Source organism: Ursus arctos, unplaced genomic scaffold, assembly GCF_023065955.2.
Source record: "Ursus arctos isolate Adak ecotype North America unplaced genomic scaffold, UrsArc2.0 scaffold_21, whole genome shotgun sequence".
Classification (NCBI taxonomy): Eukaryota; Metazoa; Chordata; class Mammalia; order Carnivora; family Ursidae; genus Ursus; species Ursus arctos.
In genome coordinates this window covers 42,069,703-42,090,679 of record NW_026622886.1, presented here as the reverse complement: position 1 = coordinate 42,090,679, position 20,977 = coordinate 42,069,703, and the positions used below count along the sequence as shown (strand labels likewise).

At 40.7% G+C, this 20,977-nt stretch overlaps 1 protein-coding gene and 1 long non-coding RNA gene across 11 annotated transcripts in view; one reads left to right on the top strand and one right to left on the bottom strand.

Moving 5' to 3' along the window:
- Positions 1-790, bottom strand: part of LOC123001150 (uncharacterized) — a 50,292-nt gene extending 49,502 nt beyond the window's left edge. For 3 of the 5 annotated variants that reach the window (XR_008960720.1, XR_008960721.1, XR_008960722.1), the window contains exon 1: positions 415-768. This is a non-coding gene — a long non-coding RNA (uncharacterized LOC123001150). Of the gene's footprint in view, positions 1-414 lie in introns of all 5 variants that reach the window. The other 2 variants (XR_008960719.1, XR_008960723.1) reach the window with 1 other exon arrangement.
- Positions 791-912: 122 nt separating this feature from the next.
- HELB (DNA helicase B) overlaps positions 913-20,977 on the top strand; it is a 30,699-nt gene continuing 10,634 nt past the window's right edge. For 2 of the 6 annotated variants that reach the window (XM_048217957.2, XM_044384633.3), the window contains exons 1-11: positions 939-1,233; positions 2,860-2,978; positions 3,864-4,033; positions 6,067-6,945; positions 10,365-10,542; positions 11,891-12,032; positions 13,918-14,072; positions 17,438-17,519; positions 18,251-18,310; positions 19,729-19,957; positions 20,729-20,872. In XM_048217957.2, coding sequence (XP_048073914.1) covers positions 1,202-1,233; positions 2,860-2,978; positions 3,864-4,033; positions 6,067-6,945; positions 10,365-10,542; positions 11,891-12,032; positions 13,918-14,072; positions 17,438-17,519; positions 18,251-18,310; positions 19,729-19,957; positions 20,729-20,872 — 2,190 coding nt within the window. In that variant the 5' untranslated portion in view covers positions 939-1,201. Of the gene's footprint in view, positions 1,234-2,567; positions 2,979-3,863; positions 4,034-6,066; positions 6,946-10,364; positions 10,543-11,890; positions 12,033-13,917; positions 14,073-17,437; positions 17,520-18,250; positions 18,311-19,728; positions 19,958-20,728; positions 20,873-20,977 lie in introns of all 6 variants that reach the window. The other 4 variants (XM_044384632.3, XM_026500090.4, XM_044384634.3 and 1 more) reach the window with 4 other exon arrangements.

Genomic DNA, 20,977 nt, shown 5'->3' with positions numbered 1-20,977 from the left:
AAACAGTATAAAAATAGTAAGGTAGTAATATACTTTATGGTGTTCCTCAAAGAGTAACAAGGCTTTCAAATAGTATCCCCACCACGTGTGGGAACCATGGCTCCACAATAACTCTTTTAAGCCACTGTGCTTCTCTTCTACTTCCCTTCCCCAGTCCTCTCTATACTCTTGGCTATAAATAGATGCTTTTTTGCTCACAGCACGTAACAGTCCAGCTTAAGGAAGCTTGGGAGTCCAGTGTGTACTCACAGAGGAAAAGACGAGAAAGACTTTGAATGTCATGTGATCCAGCAGTTCCCCAAACTGGCTGAGCATCAAACGAATAACCTGCGACGTGCATTAAAAAGACAGAATCCTGGGTCCCTGCCTGGATCTCGATACAGTGCGTGTGGAATGGGGCCTAGAGAACCGTACCTTGAATAAGAGCCTTTGATGTTGTAAATTCAACTCCTTAAGGAAACGGAGGACAAAAGCAGTCATGGGTAAACGGGTCTCCCGACTGGAGATTCGCTGTTCTGTGCTTTGAGTGGTGGTCGATTGTCCTGAAGAGCATCTGGGTTTTCGTTTTAGGGTGTTGGGGAGGGCTTGCTTTTCCAGGCTCTTTAGGCTCACTAGACATGGCCTTCCCTCACGTTTCTCTCTCCGGAGGTGCTAGAGGTTCCGCAGGTGCCACAGCTGACGCGGCCCAGCCGGCGGGTTAGGTCCGGGCACCGCGGACCCTCAAGTTTGGTTGCCCGGCGCGCACGCTCTTCTCCAGCTCCCCCAATCATCCCCCCATCCCGCCCCTGCTGAGTCTTATCCCCGCCTCCCGCGGGAGACTTGGGGCGGAGCCTCGCCGCTGCCCCGCCCCTCCGCACGCGCAGGCCGCTGTGGGGGCGTTCCCGGAAGTTACTAATTCGCGGAGCTGATTGGCTGATCGTGGCCGTGTACCCTGCCCGGTTTTCCGGAATTTGGGGAGAGTTGCAGGGGAGCAACATGGCTTGTTCGAGTCGACACTTGCGGGAGCTGCAGGGACCTCTGCTCCCACCCAAGGACTTGGCAATGGAGGACGATGACTGTCTGAAGGAGGACGTAGAGGAGGATGAAGACCTGGAGTTTGTCGATGCCGAGGAGCTCTGCAGTGGGGGCGTAAAGGCTGGCACCCTCCCCGGGCGCCTCCGCGGTGAGGAAGCTTCCTGCTCCCTGGGGATGGGATTGGAGGATGCAGTGTTTCCTGTTCTGGCCTTGTCCTAAGTAAGGCGCGCCCCATTGCTGCTAGCCGACATCTTTTTGGGATGGCCTAGGTGTTTCATCCTACGTAGGATAAGATTATGTAAATAAGTAACAACAGCAGTGATTTGAGTAATACCATGTGTTAAGCTTGTGCTCAGAGTGTGTTATGTTCACAACTCTTTGAGGTAGTTTTACTTTTATAGTCGAAGAAACAGTTGGATGTCGATCCTGTATTCACACCCAGAATTAGAGTTTAAAACTATTTTCCTCTCCTGCCTGGAATCAAATATTTATTTTTCAGCTACTTAGAAAATACACACACACACGAAACACCTCCAGGCGTTGTGGGTTCATTAACTTTGTGTGAATAACGTTGTGATGTTCGTTTATCTTGTGTAGTTTCCTGTGCTATAAATAGTACATTGTGACTGTTATTTAAGAAAATTTCAGTGGTAAGACCAGTAGAATGTTCTGTGCTGATGGCATTGTTCTATATTTGCGCTGTCCAGTACAATAGGCACGAGCCACACTTGGCTATTAAGAACGTGAAGTGCAGCTAGTGCAGCTGAGGAGCTGAATTTTAAATTTTGTTTAATTTTAATTAATTTAAGTTTAAATAGTCACATGTGAGTAGGCAGCACAAGTTTAGACAGAAAGTTTTCAAGTATTTGTAGAGGGTTTACTCATTTATTCTAAAAGTTTTAGTAACTGGATACCATGTTCCAAGCAGGGTGGTGTTTGTTGCTAGGGGGGTATACCCGGGAGAGATAAGATAATGAGGTTTCTGTCTTAATGGGGCTTGTTCTTTGGTGAATTAAACAGATATTACAGAAGTAACTATAATATTACTTAGTTCATAGAAGGAATAATAACTAGTGCTATGAGAGGTTATAATCTTGAGATTCAGGGAAGACTTTCCTGAGGAAGTGACGATTAAATTTAGAGGTCTGTAGTAAATGGGGGTAAACTGCAAGGAAGAGAATATTTGAGGCAGATGGCATTGCTTATGCAAAGGCCCTGTGGTGGAAGGGACCATGTCATTTTTTAGAAACTGCATGAAGATCATTTTTGGCTTAGGTCAGAGTAGCGGAGAGATGACTGTTTTTAGAAGACAAACAGCAGACTTTTGCCATGTACCATACTTACCTCTCGGAATACAAGGACAGGTGAAAACACTGTCTTATTCTAGAGAGCTTACAGCACAGCAGAGTGAGACTGATTAACGGGTAAGTGGAATGTAGATACCCTAATAAACGTCTGTACAGGGTGCTGTGGGGGGAATAAAGAGAGTGGTAGATTTGGTAAAACACTGAAAAAGAGGTTTTAAAATTTCTTAAATTAACTTTTTTTTAAAGTTGTAATTTCTGATGAAAACACTCAAGAGCAATGTGACGTGTTTGGACGTTTTCCAGTAACGGGTCCTTGGTGGCGAGTGAAGGTGCAAGTGAAACCGATGGGATCAAGGAGCTACCAAGTTCAAGGATTTCCATCTTACTTTTTACAGTCTGATATGTCACCACCAAATCAAAAACAAATCTGTTCCCTGTTTCTTAAAGACTGTAATTTCCCCAGTGATTATGTAAATAAATTTTTAGAGTGGGTAAATGCTGTATCAAGCTATAAAAACCTCAACTTTGAAAATCTTAGGGAAACATTAAGAACTTTCCAAAAGGCAACTGGAAGGAATGGTCAAAAACAGTCTACACAGAATGAACAGGAAGAGTCTCTACCAGAAAATGAGATGTGCCTCCCTTTGGAAAACACAAGTAGGTGTGATTTTATCATCCAGTATTATGATAGTGTGTTTAAGAGGTCACCACTGTAGTATCTTGGCCTACTATTCTTTTTTAAAATGTGTTTTTGAAAATGTGTTTCTGTTGCTTTTGGGTTTGTCTTTGTAATTTCCAGATTCCTCATCACTAAGGTGGAGAGGTTGGGTGAGATGATCTTTAAGCTCCTTTCAGTTCCTCCCCAGCTCTAAAACTGTGTTTCTCTCTCACTTTTGTGTACATGGGATTACCTTGAGTCATTAAGAAAAAGTTCAGTTGTTAGTTATTCAGTTCCAATTATTACTCTGTTTAAGAAGGCAGAGGAGAACGGTAGGAATATGAGTATTCCATTTGGAAAGATTTCAGTCCAAAATGGTATAAAGTAATTTTTTAGTATGGTTTGTTATCTGGACATTCACGTGAATGGAATATTTCATTTCTTAATTATATCAAATAAATTTGGCAGGACATCACTGAATGACTTCAATGACAAAAGAATCATGATTACAGTCAGAAAAATGATTATAAAGGTTAATATGTCAATGATTTATTTCTTATGCTTAGCTTTAAATTTATCTTTATATCACAGAGTCACAAATTTTACTCTGATTATATTGTACACAAGGAAACAGAAGGCTAAGAAGTGGTTGTCTAAGCATTCGAAGAGCATAAGTTTTGGAGTGAAACACAGTGAAAACCACTTCAGTACAAAATCAATTGTTACAATACGATCAATTTTCTTGCTGGTTAAACTAAATTTATTTCTCTCTCTCTGATTTGGGTTTTTGGAACGGGTTGTGCTTCCAGGAGAATGTCCATCACATCGGTGGTTCTGTGAGCTCATTTGTATGTTTTGATTTGTTCTTTTCTATTATCCTGCAGTTCCATTTATAAGTGTAATGACAGCTTTGCAGTTTCCAAAAGTAATGGAATTCCTTCCAGTTCTTCTACCTCGACACTTTAAACGGCTCATAAGCTCAGGTTCTAAGGAGGTGTTGGAAGACATAGAAGAGATGTTAGGTACACATCCGTGGAAACTTGGATTTAGTAAAGTAAGTAAGACATTTACTCACCATTTAGAAATCTTATGTAAGGGTGGATTTCTCAAACTTGACATCTCTTTCAAAAGAAAAAAGTCATATGGACCTCCATGTTGATTTTTCTTTTAGTGTTAGAACCAGCTGTAAACTTCGTATACCTGTAGCTCTTATGCAGTAAATTTATGAAGGAAAACACACTGCCAGCATTGATGACATCGAAATTGTCAGTCCTTTAATTATATAATTTAATTTAGGAAACATCTTTTTGGTAACTAAATGGCCATTTGCTGTGTGAATGTAAATCTCATTGAAGACACAAGTTCCTATGAATTTGGCAAATCCATTTTAACCCGCACTTTCCTGTTTGCACTTTTGGAAACTTTCATTATTCATGTGGTACATCATGATATCATTAGAATATTTCTTTGGCACAATAATATCACTTCTATACGATTCCACTTCTGTTCTTATCATTAGAGACCAAGAGTAGGAGTGGCACTATCAGGCTTCAGTGGTGTTGGAAACCAAACGCGGCACTAAAATGTTGGCCGTACTTGATTATGGGTGGTTTTCCAAATGAAAATACAATTTAAAAATTCTGAGAGAATTCTCGAATCCCCAAGAAAGTTTACGGAACCCCTTCCCCTCAATTTGAGAAATACGGGAATAATGAATTTGTTTCCTACATAAAATGATGATGATTTCAGTATGTTTTGCAAAATGAAATTCCAGAACAGTAGATTATTATGTATATTCAGTAGAGAAGAGAGGCAGAGCAATGTACATCCTGGGACTCAAGTAGGAAGAGGAGACTTGAAGTGCCACTGTTTGGTGTGGAAATCACCATCAAGAATAAAGACGTTACTGAGATATTAGATGGCTGGGGCTGCCAGCCCTCTAAATGCGTGCTTCACACCGTAGTCCGGATGGCTTAAACAATAGAGATTTATTTTCTCATGGTTCAGGAGGCTCTAAGTCCAAAATCAAGCTGTTGGGTGGTTGGTTTCTCCTGCGTCCTCCTTAGCTTGTGCATGGTGGTGAGAAGACACTTCTCCCTGGTCTTCACATAGTCTTCCTTTGTGCCTGTCTGTTGTAACCTCCCTTCTTATAAGGACACCAGTCATACTGGATAAGGGCCCACCCCTTTGCTCTCATTTAATACCTATTTAAAGACCGTATCTTCAAATATGGCCACATTTTGGCATACTGGCACATTAGGATTTCAACATATGAATTTCGGGGGCACATATTTCAGCCCATAAAACATGTATGGAGCGCTCCAGGTAGGATGTCTCTGTGGAAAAAAAAAAATGGAGCTGGTGGAGAACCTACTGAGTGGATCATGGTGAAGGAAGTTTAGTGCCCCTTCTGTAGAGTTTGGGCAGAATTGTTGAGAGGCACGTAGAAACCTAAACAAGCCAAGAAAGTGAGGCGGTCATGAACTTCACTATACACACAAGAGTTTGACACAAAAGTTAATATAATTGTAGTATATCATGTTCAGCTGTGAATCCTATTTAACAGCGATTTAACCAAAATGGATTAACAAAATGTATTCTATAGCTTTTTTTCAAAGTGGGAAGAGGAGAAGCAGGTGTGGAGGTGATGGTATGAAAGAGAGAGAGCTTTTGTAGAGAAAGACTTCCCGTAGGAGGGAATTAATACTAAATATCAAAAATTAAAAATAAAAGGGTAGTATAAACAGTACTTAGAACAGTGTTGACTCTATAAGGCATGGAAAGGGTGAATCAGGGGATTCCTATCTTTTGCGATAAGCTTCGTAGTGTTATTTGACTTTGAAAACTGTCTGTGTATTGTTTTGAGAAAATATTGTTTTAATTAAAAATTTATATAGATCTTTAATCACAGTACAACAAAAACTTGGTGCTGTATTAGGGACTCAGTTTTTTCTCCAAATTTAGTTGATATACATGTCCTCTGGGACTTAAGCAATTATTAACGAATAACACAGTTTTGTGTAATTCTGATATATTCATCAACATTTATGATTTTTATAAAGCAACTCGAACTTTATTTTCTTACAGATAACCTACACAGAACTGAAGCTGTTGCAATGTGAGGCAAGTTGGACATCATTTTGTCAGTGCCAGTCTCTCCTCCAGTTGATGAGTGATTTGGAGAAGAATGCGTTAATAATATATTCGAAACTGAGGCACATATGTCGAGACCAAGGGCACACGTGCATTGAAGAAGCTGACTTAACTTCTAAGTTGTCAGACCATATGTCCTTCCAAGACGCTTGGCAGTCTCTGAAGTTTTTGAAGGACATTGGTGTGGTGACATACGAGAAGGGGTGTATCTTTCTTTATGACCTTTACCAGGCTGAGCGAGGCATTGCCTCTTCAATATGTGACCTGATGACGAGGCCTCCGTGGCACTTACAGGTCGATGTCAAGAGGGTGCTTGCATTAATTCACACCACAAAAGCTGAGAATTCAAGGAGTGACGAGACACTGAATGGAAGTCAATGGGACGAAACAAGTTCAGAAAATTGTGTGGACGTTCTGGACCCACAGGACGGTGGCGACCATGTTTGGAACGACGGTGAAAATGAAGTGAACGTAGAAATAAGTGCCGCTCAGCTGGATCGGGGTCAGGTGGCTGCTCTGGAAATGGTTTGCTCCAACGCCGTGACGGTCATCAGCGGGAAGGGCGGTTGTGGGAAGACCACCATTGTTAGCCATCTTTTTAAGCATATGGAGCAGCTGGAAGAAAAAGAGGTAAAAAAAGCCTGTGAAGATTTTGAACAAGACCAGAATGTCCCAGAAGAATGGCTCACCTTTACCGAGCAGAGCATCCTGAAGGCAGACAAGGCCATAGAGGTGCTACTGACGGCACCAACCGGGAAAGCGGCAGGCTTATTGCGAGAGAAGACTGGTTTCAACGCTTACACGCTGTGTCAGGTAAAACTTTTTCCATTTTTTTCTACAGAGAAAACATTTGCCTGAAAGGCAGGCTTTCTTTAAGTGAGTTTGTTTTTCATTTCTTCCTGATGACGCTCAGTAGGTACTTATCGAATGTCTCAGGGATCCCTGCTTTGTAGTAGCTGAACATTTAAATCAGTGCCACTCAGAACAGCTGGTCTGTAAACTGTGGCCAGTTTGCAGGGAGGCGGGGGCCAGTGCTGGGAAGGCCGTCGGTACAGTGCTTCTTCCATGGAGAAAGTCTCGCTGTGGAAAAGAAGTCAGCCAAACTGAAGTGTAGGCTTCATGATGTAGTTCGTTTAGGTTCTGGTCCAAGCTTTATCCTGGGTGGGACTGGTTCCAAGCGTGTTCCCGTCCGCAGACCTTATTTGAGAAGCATTTGTGTTGGAAGGAAAAGGTTTTATTCTATTTTACAGAAGGAAAACTCCATAGAAGGGAAGACTTTGATCATCTGGTTTAGTTCTGTATCTCCTTCACCCGCAACAATGCCTGACCAACAGTCATGTAATACAATTTTCAAATGATATGCTTGAAATATAGTTTTGGCTGTAATTAGAAGTCATGAGATTTTAAACTTCTAAAGAACTGGAGAGGTTTTTCTAGGTCTGACCTGCCATTTTATAGATCAAGGAACTCGGTTGTTGGAAGATTTCTGGAGGAAATAATCATTGATTTGGACTCTAAAGGACAGAGAGGCTCAGGTGAAGAGAAAGACATTTTATTTAGAGGGGAGGCCTTTCCACAGGCCTTGAGGAGAATGATCATGGTGTGTATAGATGGTTTTGAGGTGACTGCATTGGTTAGAATGAATTCTGTGTATTGTAAAATCATGGAAATTGAATTTGGTTCAGACTGGGAACTAAGCTTTAAAGTTTGCAAAGTATCTCATCAAATCCTTGATAAACCAATGAAGTGAGTAAGCAATATTATCTCCATTTTACAGAGGAGCCAGTTGAAATTTGAGGGTATTAAATGACTTGCTCAGGGCGCCTGGGTGGCTCAGTCATTAAGCGTCTGCCTTCAGCTCAGGGCGTGATCCCGGAGTTCTGGGATTGAGCCCCGCATCAGGCTCCTCTGATGGGAGCCTGCTTCTCCCTCTCCCACTCCCCCTGCTTGTGTTCCTTCTCTTGCTGGCTGTCTCTCCCTCTCTGTCAAATACATAAGTCAAATCTATAAAAAAATAAAATAAAATAAAATAAATGACTTGCTCAAGATTGTAACCAGGTGTCGAGCTAACACTTGGATTCAGATCTGTGACCTCCCCCCTCATTGCTCTTCCTGTAGTGCCATAATTTCCTCCTTTATTATGGATCTTGCACACCTAACACAGAAGCTTGGACGTGGTTTACTGGGGAGCCATTTAGGATCCTAAGCAAGAGAGTGAAATGAAGAAAGCAGTTTTAAGGAAGATTACACAGAATCACAGAGCCGTGAGCCACCTCAGAAATGACATTATGCATTACCTTTATTTGTCACCCAAATGAACATAGCCCTAGAGAAGTTCGGTGTAGCTCACTGATGGCTTGGCTTGGAAGAGGAGAGCCAGAGAGGCATTGTTACTAAGTTTCGTCTTATGTTCTGACTCTGATCAATGGGTGGTATCTTAATATCTGCTTGGGATGCTGGGAGAATATTTCTGAAGCCACATATAGAGTCGAGAGAGAGTGTAGGGCCATAGGAAAGGCACTGATGTGTGGCACTTATGCCATTTATTTATCATCCTTATGCTAGGGTCACCCAGTTACCAGATGGAGCAGATAAAAATAAAAATATTTTTTTAGTATAAACATGTACCAAATATTGCATCAAACATACTTGCACTAAAAGGCCCTTTATTGTTTATCTGAAATTGACATATTTTATCTGGCAATCCTGTTTGGGTTAGCATGTAGGGGAATAAGGTTGTAAAGCTGTGGGAGTAATCTAGGCTCATAGGTGGGGCCTGTATTGCGTTGGTCGCACTAAGAATATAGTGGGAAGTGTCAACCAGGCATTTCTAAGATCACCGATTGAATCTGTAAGATACAAGGAAGCAGTTAGCAGTGATTCAGATGTTCTTTTGAGACAAGGCCTTTGAGAGAATGGGGGTTTTGCTGAAGGGAATTGATGCATCTGGGTGGAAAACTTGAAGGCTTTTACTTAATAGACATCTTGAATCTAGCTTCAATAGAAAAGTAAAGATACGAGAACGTTTAAGAAATCTGTGTATGTTTATAGTGTCTCTATGTATATACTCACAACATAGAAACATTTTGGGAATGATGTGTACCAAAATATTTCATGTTCTCTGGTTTTATTTTCCAAAATTTTCTCATCTCTATTTTTTAAATAGTAAATATTACTATATCTTTAATAAATAGTTTTTTAAGTTGTTTTGTTGTTGGTGATGGTGGGTTTTTAAATGTTGGGGAAGTAGGGAAGGTTAGAATATTAGAAGAGGGGCGCCTGGGTGGATCAGTCATTGGGCATCTGCCTTTGGCTCAGGGCGTGATCCCGGAGTCCTGGGATCGAGCCCCACATTGGGCTCCTCTGCTGGGAGCCTGCTTCTTCCTCTCCCACTCCCCCTGCCTGTGATCCCTCTCTTGCTGGCTGTCTCTCTCTCGCTGTCAAATAAATAAATATCTTTTTAAAAAAAAGAATATTAGAAGAAAAATAATATTTTCATAGTTAGTTTGGGAAAGCAGCCTTTTATTTCCAGGATGGAATGTTACGGTTGGGAGGAGGGGAGGGCTGAAGTGACCGGGCCACCTCAGAAGGCCAAGAGAAGGTTTATTTAGGAATAGAAAAGAATAGGGAGCTCTGTCTTGTCAAGAGCAGTAAGAGAAGTGTTGAGATTTTTGCATTGCAATAGTGGTGTGTACGAAGATTGTTAAACACATGTAGTACTTATCAGGAAACTTTTTTTTTTTTAATATTTGATCTTTTTTGTTTTTAGATTGGTTTGATCTGTCTTTTCTGTGTATACATCCCTTTAGGGTTTTAAAAAGTTTTAACTTTTGGGGCGCCTGGGTGGCTCAGTCGTTAAGTGTCTGCCTTCGGCTCAGGGCGTGATCCCGGCGTTCTGGGATCGAGCCCCACATCAGGCTCTTCCGCTATGAGCCTGCTTCTTCCTCTCCCACTCCCCCTGCTTGTGTTCCCTCTCTCGCTGGCTGTCTCTCTCTCTGTCAAATAAATAAACAAAATCTTTAAAAAAAAAAAGTTTTAACTTTAAACAAAATCTTAAAAAAAAAAAAAAAGTTTTAACTCTCTATTTCTTTAGCCTGTTTCCCTGTGTGGCTTTACCTACATCCTCCCTCCCCCCCCCATTTAAGAGTTTTGTTTTAAAATAACATGTTATTAAGATATTCGTTTGTAGAATTTGTAACCTGAATTTAGAAATGCCATACTTTGCTTTGTAGGTCAATTATAGCTTTTATTTATGGGAGAAGAAAAGCCCGGCCAAGAACCGTCCATGGAAATTTTCTTCAGTTAGAGTTCTGGTTGTGGATGAAGGGAGTTTGGTATCTGTCAGAATCTTCAAATCGGTTTTAAAGTTACTGTGTGAGCACTCCAAACTTTCTAAGCTTATTATCCTTGGTAAGTTAAATATTGTTGGAATCCTAATTGTCTAATTCAAAGCATGGCAGTTGGTTGGTTGCTTGTACCATTTCACCGTTTTAGTATCCATATTCCACAGGTGGAAAGCCGTTTCTCAGAGCCCGCACCCCAGCCACCCTGAGTTCAGTCTGACCTCTCCCTCTGTCAGCGTGGGTGGTTCTTGGTGTGGGCCAGGAGATAGCAGACCAGGCTGCGAAACAACGTAGAGTCGTAAGGGGCTACTGCTAGTCACCTTAATGATGACTGTTAAAATAGTAAAATTGTCACACTTAGAGTAAATAATGATGTAGATCGTTTGGAAATAATAAAAAGTCTGAATTATAGGGGCGCCTGGGTAGCGCAGTCGTTAAGCATCTGCCTTCGGCTCAGGGCGTGATCCCGGCGTTATGGGATCGAGCCCCACATCGGGCTCCTCCGCTGGGAGCCTGCTTCTTCCTCTCCCACTCCCCCTGCTATGTTCCCTCTCTCGCTGGCTGTCTCTCTGTCACATAAATAAATAAAATCTTAAAAAAAAAAGTCTGAATTATAGACCACTTAGGAGTGAAATTATGATTTTCAGCTAATAACTCAAGTCAGACATCAGTAGCCTCTTAAATTCTTTCCCATTCTGGTGAGATTTAGTTAGATTCTGTTGGGTACTACTGGTCTATAGACTATAATTTCATGGAGAATCATATTGTGAGAATCAAATTGTATGCAAATAATTCTCTTTGGTCTTTGAGGATGTGCTGTAAGCAGTTGATTCTGTTAATGGCTTAAGCATTCCCCTAGTTTCCACTGAGAGAATAGTTTGTTGTTGTTGTTTTTAACTCCATGGTTGGTTTGTTTAAAGAGATTTCTAATAGAGCCAAACATTATCATTATATTACAGGAGTTTATTATGAAATATGTTGGGTTTGTTTATTTTGTATTTTATATATTTATTTTATTTATTTGAGGCCGTAAATTCTTCCAGGTCTACTAAGACGTTGAGCAAGATTGAGTAGGTGACTGAATACCATGTAGCTAAGACTGTAAGGCCTGTTTTTCTCTAAAATATATGCCCCTACACAGTTTGTCTGGGGTTGTAGGTATGAAGGAAATTCAATTCAGGTTTCACCTTACTGTGTTATCACTGTTTTTTTCTACCTCACACTGTTTACTCTGAATGCTTTGTTGTTGTTAAATATTTTTAAAGAGTTAATGTTCTTAAGTAATTTTGGGGGGGCTTTCTTCTTAGAATAAATCTTTATAATTATAGCATATAGCAGTAGGGAGAAATAAAAACGACTTCTAAATTTCAGGAACCCTGTTCCTGCAAGCCTACTATATCTTATTCTCCTTTCAGGTGATATTAGACAGTTGCCCAGCATCGAACCTGGTAACTTGCTGACAGATCTTTTTGAGACTCTTAAGTCAAGAAATTGTGCTATTGAGCTAAGGAAAAACCATAGAGCAGAATCTGAGCTGATTGTGAACAATGCCACAAGGTATAGTATAATGAAAAATTTACATTTTCTCTCTGTTGTATTAGAAATAAAAGGTATAAAAATACCTGTTAGCCTTTGAATAGGGCACTTGAGTGTGGTACATTTACTGTGCCCTTCTAGCAAACTTATTCTAGCCTTCAGGTCCATATGTACCTTTTGCCCCACAGTTAGAAAAACAAAGGTAATATTTTTCATTACTGGTCCAGCATGAATTATTATGGAAATTTAAGAGTGAATGTGTTTTCCTAATTTAAAAAGTATATATGTGAATCAAAGTTGCATCAAGCTTAGAGACTAGAATAAGCCCAAGGGGAACAGAAGACTTGGAAATGAGTTCATTAGAGTTCAAGGGAGAATGAGGAAGAATTATCCCCTAATTTTGTATGGAGAGCTCCAAGCCAAAAAAAAAAAAAAAAAAAAAAAAAGGAATATGGTATTTTGCTCCTTGATGAATCCTGGTGGCACCCATGGCATATTGCTCCCCTTAGTGTAGAAAAGAATCCTTCTTTTGCTTTAGTCTTTGCAACGCCTACAGGGTGATCCTCCGTAATAGATCTAATGGGATCTCAGAATACTAAGGGGCTATTCTATTCACTGGGCCAAAATTTATCTTTGTTTTTTGACACTCTTTTATGAATGTTGTTTTTGTTGCTTGAACATTTTCTTGGTTGGATTCAGCAGAAATTAGAACATTCAGAACTTCCTTTCTCTATGCCCCTGTCTGCCCTGGATAGGACTGTGAGATTATAGGAAGGATTGACAGCGATAGGGTAGGATGTTGTAGGTTCATGTTAAGACGTTAAGCAGATGAATGCAGTTGGATGATTGGTCACTTTAAAGTCTGAAAATCTCAGAAGGATCTAAAGCACATTAGATTTCTTAGAAGTCAGTTTTATCTGAAACTTAGGAATTCCTTTTACTAACCCTTTTGATGTCATTTGAGCTGTGCTGCTTTCTTCATTCCTTCTTAATTGTCATCACCAAATATTTAATGTCACAGGATCCCAGTGATAGCTGGGAAGGACTCCTAGAGTTAGAAGTGTGTTCCGTATTCTGGGTCAGAAGCAAAACAGGAAATCCATGGTGATTCTCAGCACCGCCACCATTAGATCTGGGATATTCCAGCAAGGGCAGCCTTCTTCCCTTTCCTCCCCTTCAACCCTGTGGGGAAGGGTTGAAGATGACAGTTGGGTACCACTAGCTTTGATAGCCAGGTTGCCGTTAGGTCTTTTCAGGGAGTTGGTCTTCTTCCAGATAACCAAGGAGAGACTCTGTTATAACAAGGCACCTGCCCTGCGCTCTGTTTTCTGATAGGATTTGCTGGTCTTGGGAAAAAGCAAAAGAAGTTTGAGGGCATAGAAGCAAAGAGATGTGGACACAAAAAAAGGAAAAAAGACTGATGTAAGCCAATGGAAAAGGCCCCAAAGAGTCCAGATTAATTGAAATAGAGAGGGCTTATGTGAGCCAGAAGGGCCCAGATTTGCCTCCTAGCTCCTCTGCTTTCTACCTGTGTGGCCGTGGGCAACCCACTGCGGTTGCATAAGCCTCATGCTACCCACCTGTGAAATGAGGGTAATACCTACCCTGCATAGTTCTTTTGTGATCTGGAGGAGAGTAGGTCAAATTCTCAGAATGGTAAATTCCCTGGCAGTTTTTTCTAATGCTTTTAATTTGCTAGGGGTAGAGGACTGTTGGTAAGTGTAACATTATGGTCTTGCTAGTTCTATTTTTAAACGCATTTACTATTTATAATGCCTATATGGGTAGCCTATTCATCTTATTTATTATCTATTAGCAGCTATTAGTTATTGTAATGACATCTCTGATATGAAGACACATTTTTGGGTACTAATATTCTTGCTGTGTTATTTTATCTTCACTTAAGAATCTCAAGGCGCCAATTTCCAATATTTGATGCAGAGCTGAATATCTCTGATAATCCAACACTCCCTGTCTCAATACGAGATAAAACATTTATTTTTATCAGACTCCCAGAAGAGGATGCCAGCTCTCAGTTATCGAAAAATGATCCTCACTTTTGTAAGTATAAACTTCTATATTATGTAGGGTTACGATTTCGGTTTTATAATGTACTTACTAAATGACTCGTTATAATTTTATTTGATGGTAAAGATAAATATTGCTAGTAAAAGTTTAGGTACTGAAAATAAATATATTCAGCATCAAATGCAGAGTACCTTAGAATTTTGTGAAGTAAGCTCTCCCAACCCAACATACGTAACCAGATCTGCCTTAACGGAGCATTTGTATACCATCTCATGCTGGAAGGCATTTGGAAGGACCAATGACACACGTAAACACACACATGCACATGTACATACGCAAGAAGTAAGCTCTTGACACATACATACTAAGGGCCCAGTAAGTATTTGTTGAGCGAATAGATGGATGTAGATGATTAGTTTAAATGGAAGCAAAGCGCCAGGAATCCAAGTTCATTCAGAAGAAAGCATAGCCTAATTAATGAAGGTTTTCTCTTATAGCAGTTGGAAAAGTAATTACATTTGTTATTTTGGGTACATTTGTGAACCAAAAATAATGGTCAAACTGTTGCCAAGTTGAGTTCCTACTCATCCTTTCTGTTTCTTATAAAATGGACAGGCATTGCTTCTAATTATGGGTCTTAGGATGACAACATTAACAGGGGCAAAAACACAGGAAATACACAGCGTCTTTTCCCCTCCGTGTATGACCCATGTCACATCACTTTACCATTTGTAAAATGGGAATCATAGGACGCTGCTCGTGGAGCTGTTGTGAGGGGTGAGGGCATTCGTCCTTTTCGAGGCACTATAGAACTGTTAGTTTTTTGTGAATAATAGATATTAAATGATCTATTACAAATTGATTAAATCTTTTGATCTTTATTTGTATTCTAAACATACTTAGCAAACTTTTTTTTTGATAGCGTAATGGTTTACTCGAAATGAATTAGTGAAGATTTACATGATCAGTACTGAGACTTTATCATTCTCAAGGGTATATCCTGACTACTTAGCCACTTCCACTCCAGTGTGCAATTAAGGGACACCCTGCTCTATGTGTCAGCCTCCCCTGCCTTGTGGGTCGTAGTCACAGTTCCCTGGGGTTGGGGTCCATTCACACGTTATAATAATTTTTTCTCTTTCGAAATGGGATCATATAATACATAGTATTCTATAAATGCCCTCTTGATTTTTTTTTGATTGTAGAAATAACTTCTATTCCTTAAAAAAGGTCAAATAATTCAGAAGCGTCTGAAGTAAATGAATATTTCCCTGTTATCTTCCTCTCCGTTTCCCCCAAGACAACCCCCAAAAGGCCACATACTATTACTCTTACTCATCCACTGCTCTTACTATGTGGTAGGTTTGGTGTTGGTCCTTTTAAACCTTATTATGTTCATACACAAACATATATTATTTATTTCTGTCTTATGTAAATGGGATTGTAAGCTGCGCATTGCTTTGTGATTTTATATTACATCTATTGTGAATAATTAATAGGTAATAATTATTCTCACAACAGTTCGGTTAAGAGTAGGTACTAGTACAGATGAAAAAGATGAGACTTAGCTGGTTAAGGAACGTGCCCTCCTTGCCACTCCATTTAGATCTACCGAAAATATGATTGGTTTTATTTCTGGTGCTTTTCTTTTTGTTAATGAGAATGTACTTTAAGAAAAAGAGTGGCCTGTTTCAGAATGGCAGCAGAGCTCAGCTGATGCTGTTTTTCCATCTCAATTACAAACTTCAGCTAGAAAATTAGTCCCTTCTTTAAAGAGAACTGAATAAATATTCCTTAGAGAGAGGCATCTAGTACTTTTCCATTAATAATTAAGTTACCGAGTAAATTATTCCCCTTATTACAAAGTACAGAGACCGAAGACAGGCTTCATAGCTGGGCTGGAACTTCAGAGATGCGGAAGCGTGAGAAAAATGTGTATCTTAGAATCAGTGAAATACAGCGTATGTATTGATCTGTAAGATGTCGAGAGAATGGGGGCGCCTGGGTGTCACAGCGGTTAAGAGTCTGCCTTCGGCTCAGGGCATGATCCCGGCGTTATCGGCTCCTCTGCTATGAGCCTGCTTCTTCCTCTCCCACTCCCCCTGCTTGTGTTCCCTCTCTTGCTGGCTGTCTCTATCTCTGGCAAATAAATAAATAAAATCTTTAAAAAAAAAAAAAAAAGATGTTGAGAGAATGAAGAGAGCAAGCAGCAGAACAGTGAGATCCCGTGCGTGTAAATGAAAACAATATCCTGTGATATAACCTTTGGAAATTCCTGCCCTGGCAGGCCAAGGGTTGGCTGGGGGTGAGCTGAGTAGTGGCCATTTTTTAGTGAGACTCTTCCCTTCATCTGAACGATGAAGGGCTCAGTAAGCAACTCATTTCGTCTTCCTAGAGCAGGGCATCACAAGGCCTGGGCTTTTTCATTCGCCTCTGATTCATCTGCTACGAGGGGAAGGCACAAAAGCCTAGAATGCTCTTACCCATATTTTTCTCTCTTCTCTGTCTCATGGGAAATGTTCACTGTTGTGTACTATTGGTAAGACAGATTAGAGGAAGTCTATTTCTCAGCGCTTTGAGGGAGGTGATAAGTGGATGTCATCATTGTCAGTGATCTGAGGTCTGAGAGAGGGAGGCCAGCCACCCCTGCCATTTGGAAAATGACTTTTACTTCCAAGAGCCTCAGCTTCACATTTGTATCTAGAACGTAATCGGTGTTTGTGGTCAGTCTGTTTCATAGCGTGTAAGGTGTGGCCACTCTCGGGATGGCTGCCCCTGCTGTGCCAGGGTTAACCTTCTAGTTGCTGGATCATGGGGAGGTCTGGGGGTCCCCGGGGTAGCAAACACATGGTTGGGGTGGGGGTGGGGCATTGCAGTGTTTGGAGAATAGCTATTTTCCATCCTTCATGGAAGTGTCTCAATATTTTATACTAAATATCAACCTTGGATATAATACCTGCCTCCTGTAATGTTGTGAAGATTAGATTCAGTGAAATAACGTGTGCAAAGCATAGAGAGCTTCAGATTATAACTCATCTACCACCGAACTTCAAACAGAAAGAAGTCTTACCTTCCGGGAATTCTGGTGCATAGTTTGTCCTCTTGCTCATATTTTAAATTCAGCATTCACAAACCGTCAGTGATAAATGGTTGAAGTACAGATTCGGAGCTGTCCCGGCTGGTGGCTGACATCTCCGTTGAGGACAGGGTGTCTGGAACCCTCATCGTTCTCTCTCTGGTGCTCTGGCTGCTGTAGAAATGAGGTTGACGTTCCCGTGGCCGACCTGTATTATATTTCCCAGAGCCCCCTTCGCAGGAATGCTGAGTTAGTGGCTCCATCAAAACACTGTTGTAATTTGGTGCTTTTCTGTGTTAACTTTTTTCTCTTGAATTACCAGATTTATATTCTGCAGTTCAAACCTTACTCAAAGAAAATGACCTACAAGATGCACAAACATCCCAATTTATTGCATTTAGAAGGTAAAGCATTTACAGCATTTTAATGTTCTTAGTCCAGCTTTTAAATCTCATAACTTACATAGATGCTGTTGAAATGGGCGACTCATCATTCATCACTGCTGATTCTCTCTCTGATTTTGAGGTATTTCTTTGTTAGACATGGCAGAGGGCAGCTTTTAAACAGGGTTCTTTCGGGGCACCTGGGTGGCTCAGTCGGTTAAGCATCCGACTCTTGATTTTGGCTCAGGTCGTGATCTTGGGGTCATGGGGTCTGGCCCACATCGGGCTCTGTGCTGAGTGCCAAGCGTGGAGCCTGCTTGGGATTCACTCCCTCTCTCTCTCTGCCCCTCTCCCCACTTGCATGGTCTTTCTCTCTCTCAAAATAAATAAAATCTTAAAAAAAATAAAGAGGGCTCTTTCTACCAAATATTATATTTGGAAACTCCCATGAAATCTGAGTAGTGGAACAAAGATTTACATGAAGATAAAAATTACAGAGGCACTTGGCTGGCTCAGTCAGTGGAGCGTGGGACTCTTCATCTTGGGGTTGTGAATTCAAGCTCCGTGTTGGGTGTAGAGATTACTTAAAAATAAAAACTTTAAAAAAGAAAAGATAAAAATTACAAAGTGCTTTTTCCTGGAGGGATTCCTGGAAACTTTTTATAGCGTGTAGTACATTGTCATCATCGGTAACGAGAGTAAGTACAAAACAGGTACCATTAAGGTGACCCTTGCTCGTTCATGTGTTTCAGGCAAGACTGTGACGTCATCAACGCCTGCTGTTGCAAGCACTACACGGGCCACCTAATCAAGTGAGCGCTAAAGATCTGAAAGCTCCAGGAGTAAATAGCTCCTGGAAGGAATAAAGTCCTTCTTTACTCACCGTTCTTTTATTTGTCTTGACATTTATCACTGTAGCCACATATTTAAAAATCTTTTTCACTCTCCTTTGTGAAGTCAAGTGCTCTCTTCAATTAAATATAATATGTAGCTTAGGAACTGACTGTAAGGGTAATCAGTGTAATAAAAAAAATAAGGAATACAGTTTCCTTGTGGTTTTCAGATTGGCAGCCTGCAGCTTCTCCAAGATGAGTGTGGGGAATTCAGAATGCTTTCCCAATACGATACGTGTGTAGATGTGTCCCCGAACCTTAGCAACAGGATGCCGGCAGAGAGCACCTCTGTGGACACCCGTCAGAGAAAGATGAGTGTGGAGACTCGCTCTGTTTACACGCAGGAGGAAGTAACTCACTTCTCTTGCTTTTATCACCACCTACTATTTATTAAGTGCAGAGAAGGTAGAGATGTGGAAGTTCCAGGAGAAGCTCCCTGTCTGTTGAGGGGAGACACACACGAAAACCACCCGAGGTGGCCTCACAAAGGGTTAGAGAGCGCCAGCGGGAGGTCATGCAGTCTGTGTGCCAGTGACGGTGATCTCGGCGGGCAGTTTGCTTTTCCACATACGTAAGAGAGGACACTGACGCAGCAGTCCCCTCTCGGAGTTGTAGTGAGGATGAAATGAAATGATATCTCTAGAGCACTTAGCACAGTAACTGGTGTATCATCAGCGTTTGTTCAGTTTGCTGCTGTTATTCCGATATAAGGTCATAATTATTAGACTAGAAAGACGTATACGTGGGGTCAGATGTGAAACAGGGTAGCGGTAGAAGAGATTGGAGAGGAGAGGATGAATTTAAAAGGTAGACTCATTAAGATTTTGGATAACTTTGAGGGGCGCCTGGGAGGCACAGTGGTTAAGCGTCTGCCTTTGGCTCAGGGCGTGATCCCGGGGTCCTGGGATCGAGCCCCACATCAGGCTCCTCCGCTATGAGCCTGCTTCTTCCTCTCCCACTCCCCCTGCTTGTGTTCCCTCTCTCGCTGGCTGTCTCTCTCTCTGTCAAATAAATAAATAAAATCTTTAAAAAAAAAAAAAGATTTTGGATAACTTTGAGAATACAAAAGGAAAGACAGACGTCAGCATTTATGCCAAGATTTCTAATTTGAGAAGATTTGGCTGGCATATGTCATTGGGTTTGAAGTGCCACAGAGGGGAGGTAATCAGACCATGACTGTGGGGAGCCTGATTTCTTGTTGCGTTTGGAGAATAAAAGGGAAGTAAAGAGTGTGGAAATCATTTTGAAAATGGGATGTGAGTAAGGGTTAGTGCTTAAACAAAATGAAGTTGCGGTTTTTCCAAACCTTGACGATGTATTCTCATTTTCTAACCCAGAGACCATCGGAATAGACTTCAGTTTGGAGTTGGTGATAAAATTTGTTGTACCAGGAACGTATATCTCTCGGAGTTACTCCCCCAAAATAACTCTCCCAGTCAGGAAAGTAACGAACGAGAGGCCGGTGGTGAAGACTTTAATGGTACTCCTCATGATTTTGCCAAAAACAAGCATGACTTTGAAAGTGATATTCGACTCTGCAATGGAGAAATATTTTTTATAACAAAGGTAAGCGATAACAGAAAAATAGTACCGTTTTACCTATTAGAGATAGGTGGTTTTTTTTTTTAATTGCCCTAGGTTTGATTCAGAATCTAATCATATCAGAGTGGACATTCTTCCATCATGTTTTGCTAAGGATTTTTGTATCATGTTTGTGACTGTATTGGTTTGTCGTTACCTAGTAAGTCTTGTCTGGTTTTGGTGTCAGAGTAATGCTGGCTTCATAAAATGAGTTGGGACATGTTTCTCTTATATTTTCTGGAAGACTGTGTGAAGAAACATGTTTTTAATAAGTTCGAAGAACTTGGGTAACAAAGATGAGGGACAAGTGACACACTTACTCTATTTTGCATAGCATCATTTCCTTGGTTGCTGCTTAACTATAGAAACGAGAAGTTTCCTTGAATTTGTTCTCATTGTATAAACGCCCTCTTAAACTTAAAAGCTTATTCTTTACGAGCTGTGAGGAGAAATAAACTTTTTGCAAAGAGTATACACAGACTTACATAGCCAGTGCGAGAAGTGAAATATATAGACTTCAGAATAAGTCAGACAATACAGACTGTTCTCCAGAGAGTCAAATTAAGGTCAGGTTTCAAGTTTATTAAAATTTGGGTGTGCGTGTATTCAGTTTGTGCCCAAGTGTAGGTTTGAAGCCTTTGCAAGTTCTTAATAATTTTGGACATACATGCTATTTTATGTTCAACACCAAAATAGAATATTTCTACAGTGTGCATATTTGAAAACATACCAAATAGTTCTTTGTTTTGGTAATAGGATGTCACCGATGTAACTTTTGGAAAGAGAAGATCTTTGACCATTAATAATGCAGCTGGCTTGGAAGTAACTGTGGACTTTGATAAACTAATGAAATATTGTCACATAAAACACGCCTGGGCAAGAACTATTCACACTTTCCAGGTAACACTGAACATTTATGAGGCTTTTTGGACAGGTTTCCGAGCCATTGAGTACCTTCAGTGATTTTCTTCCTAATTTTGTTGCCTTTAGTTGTTTAATAAAATT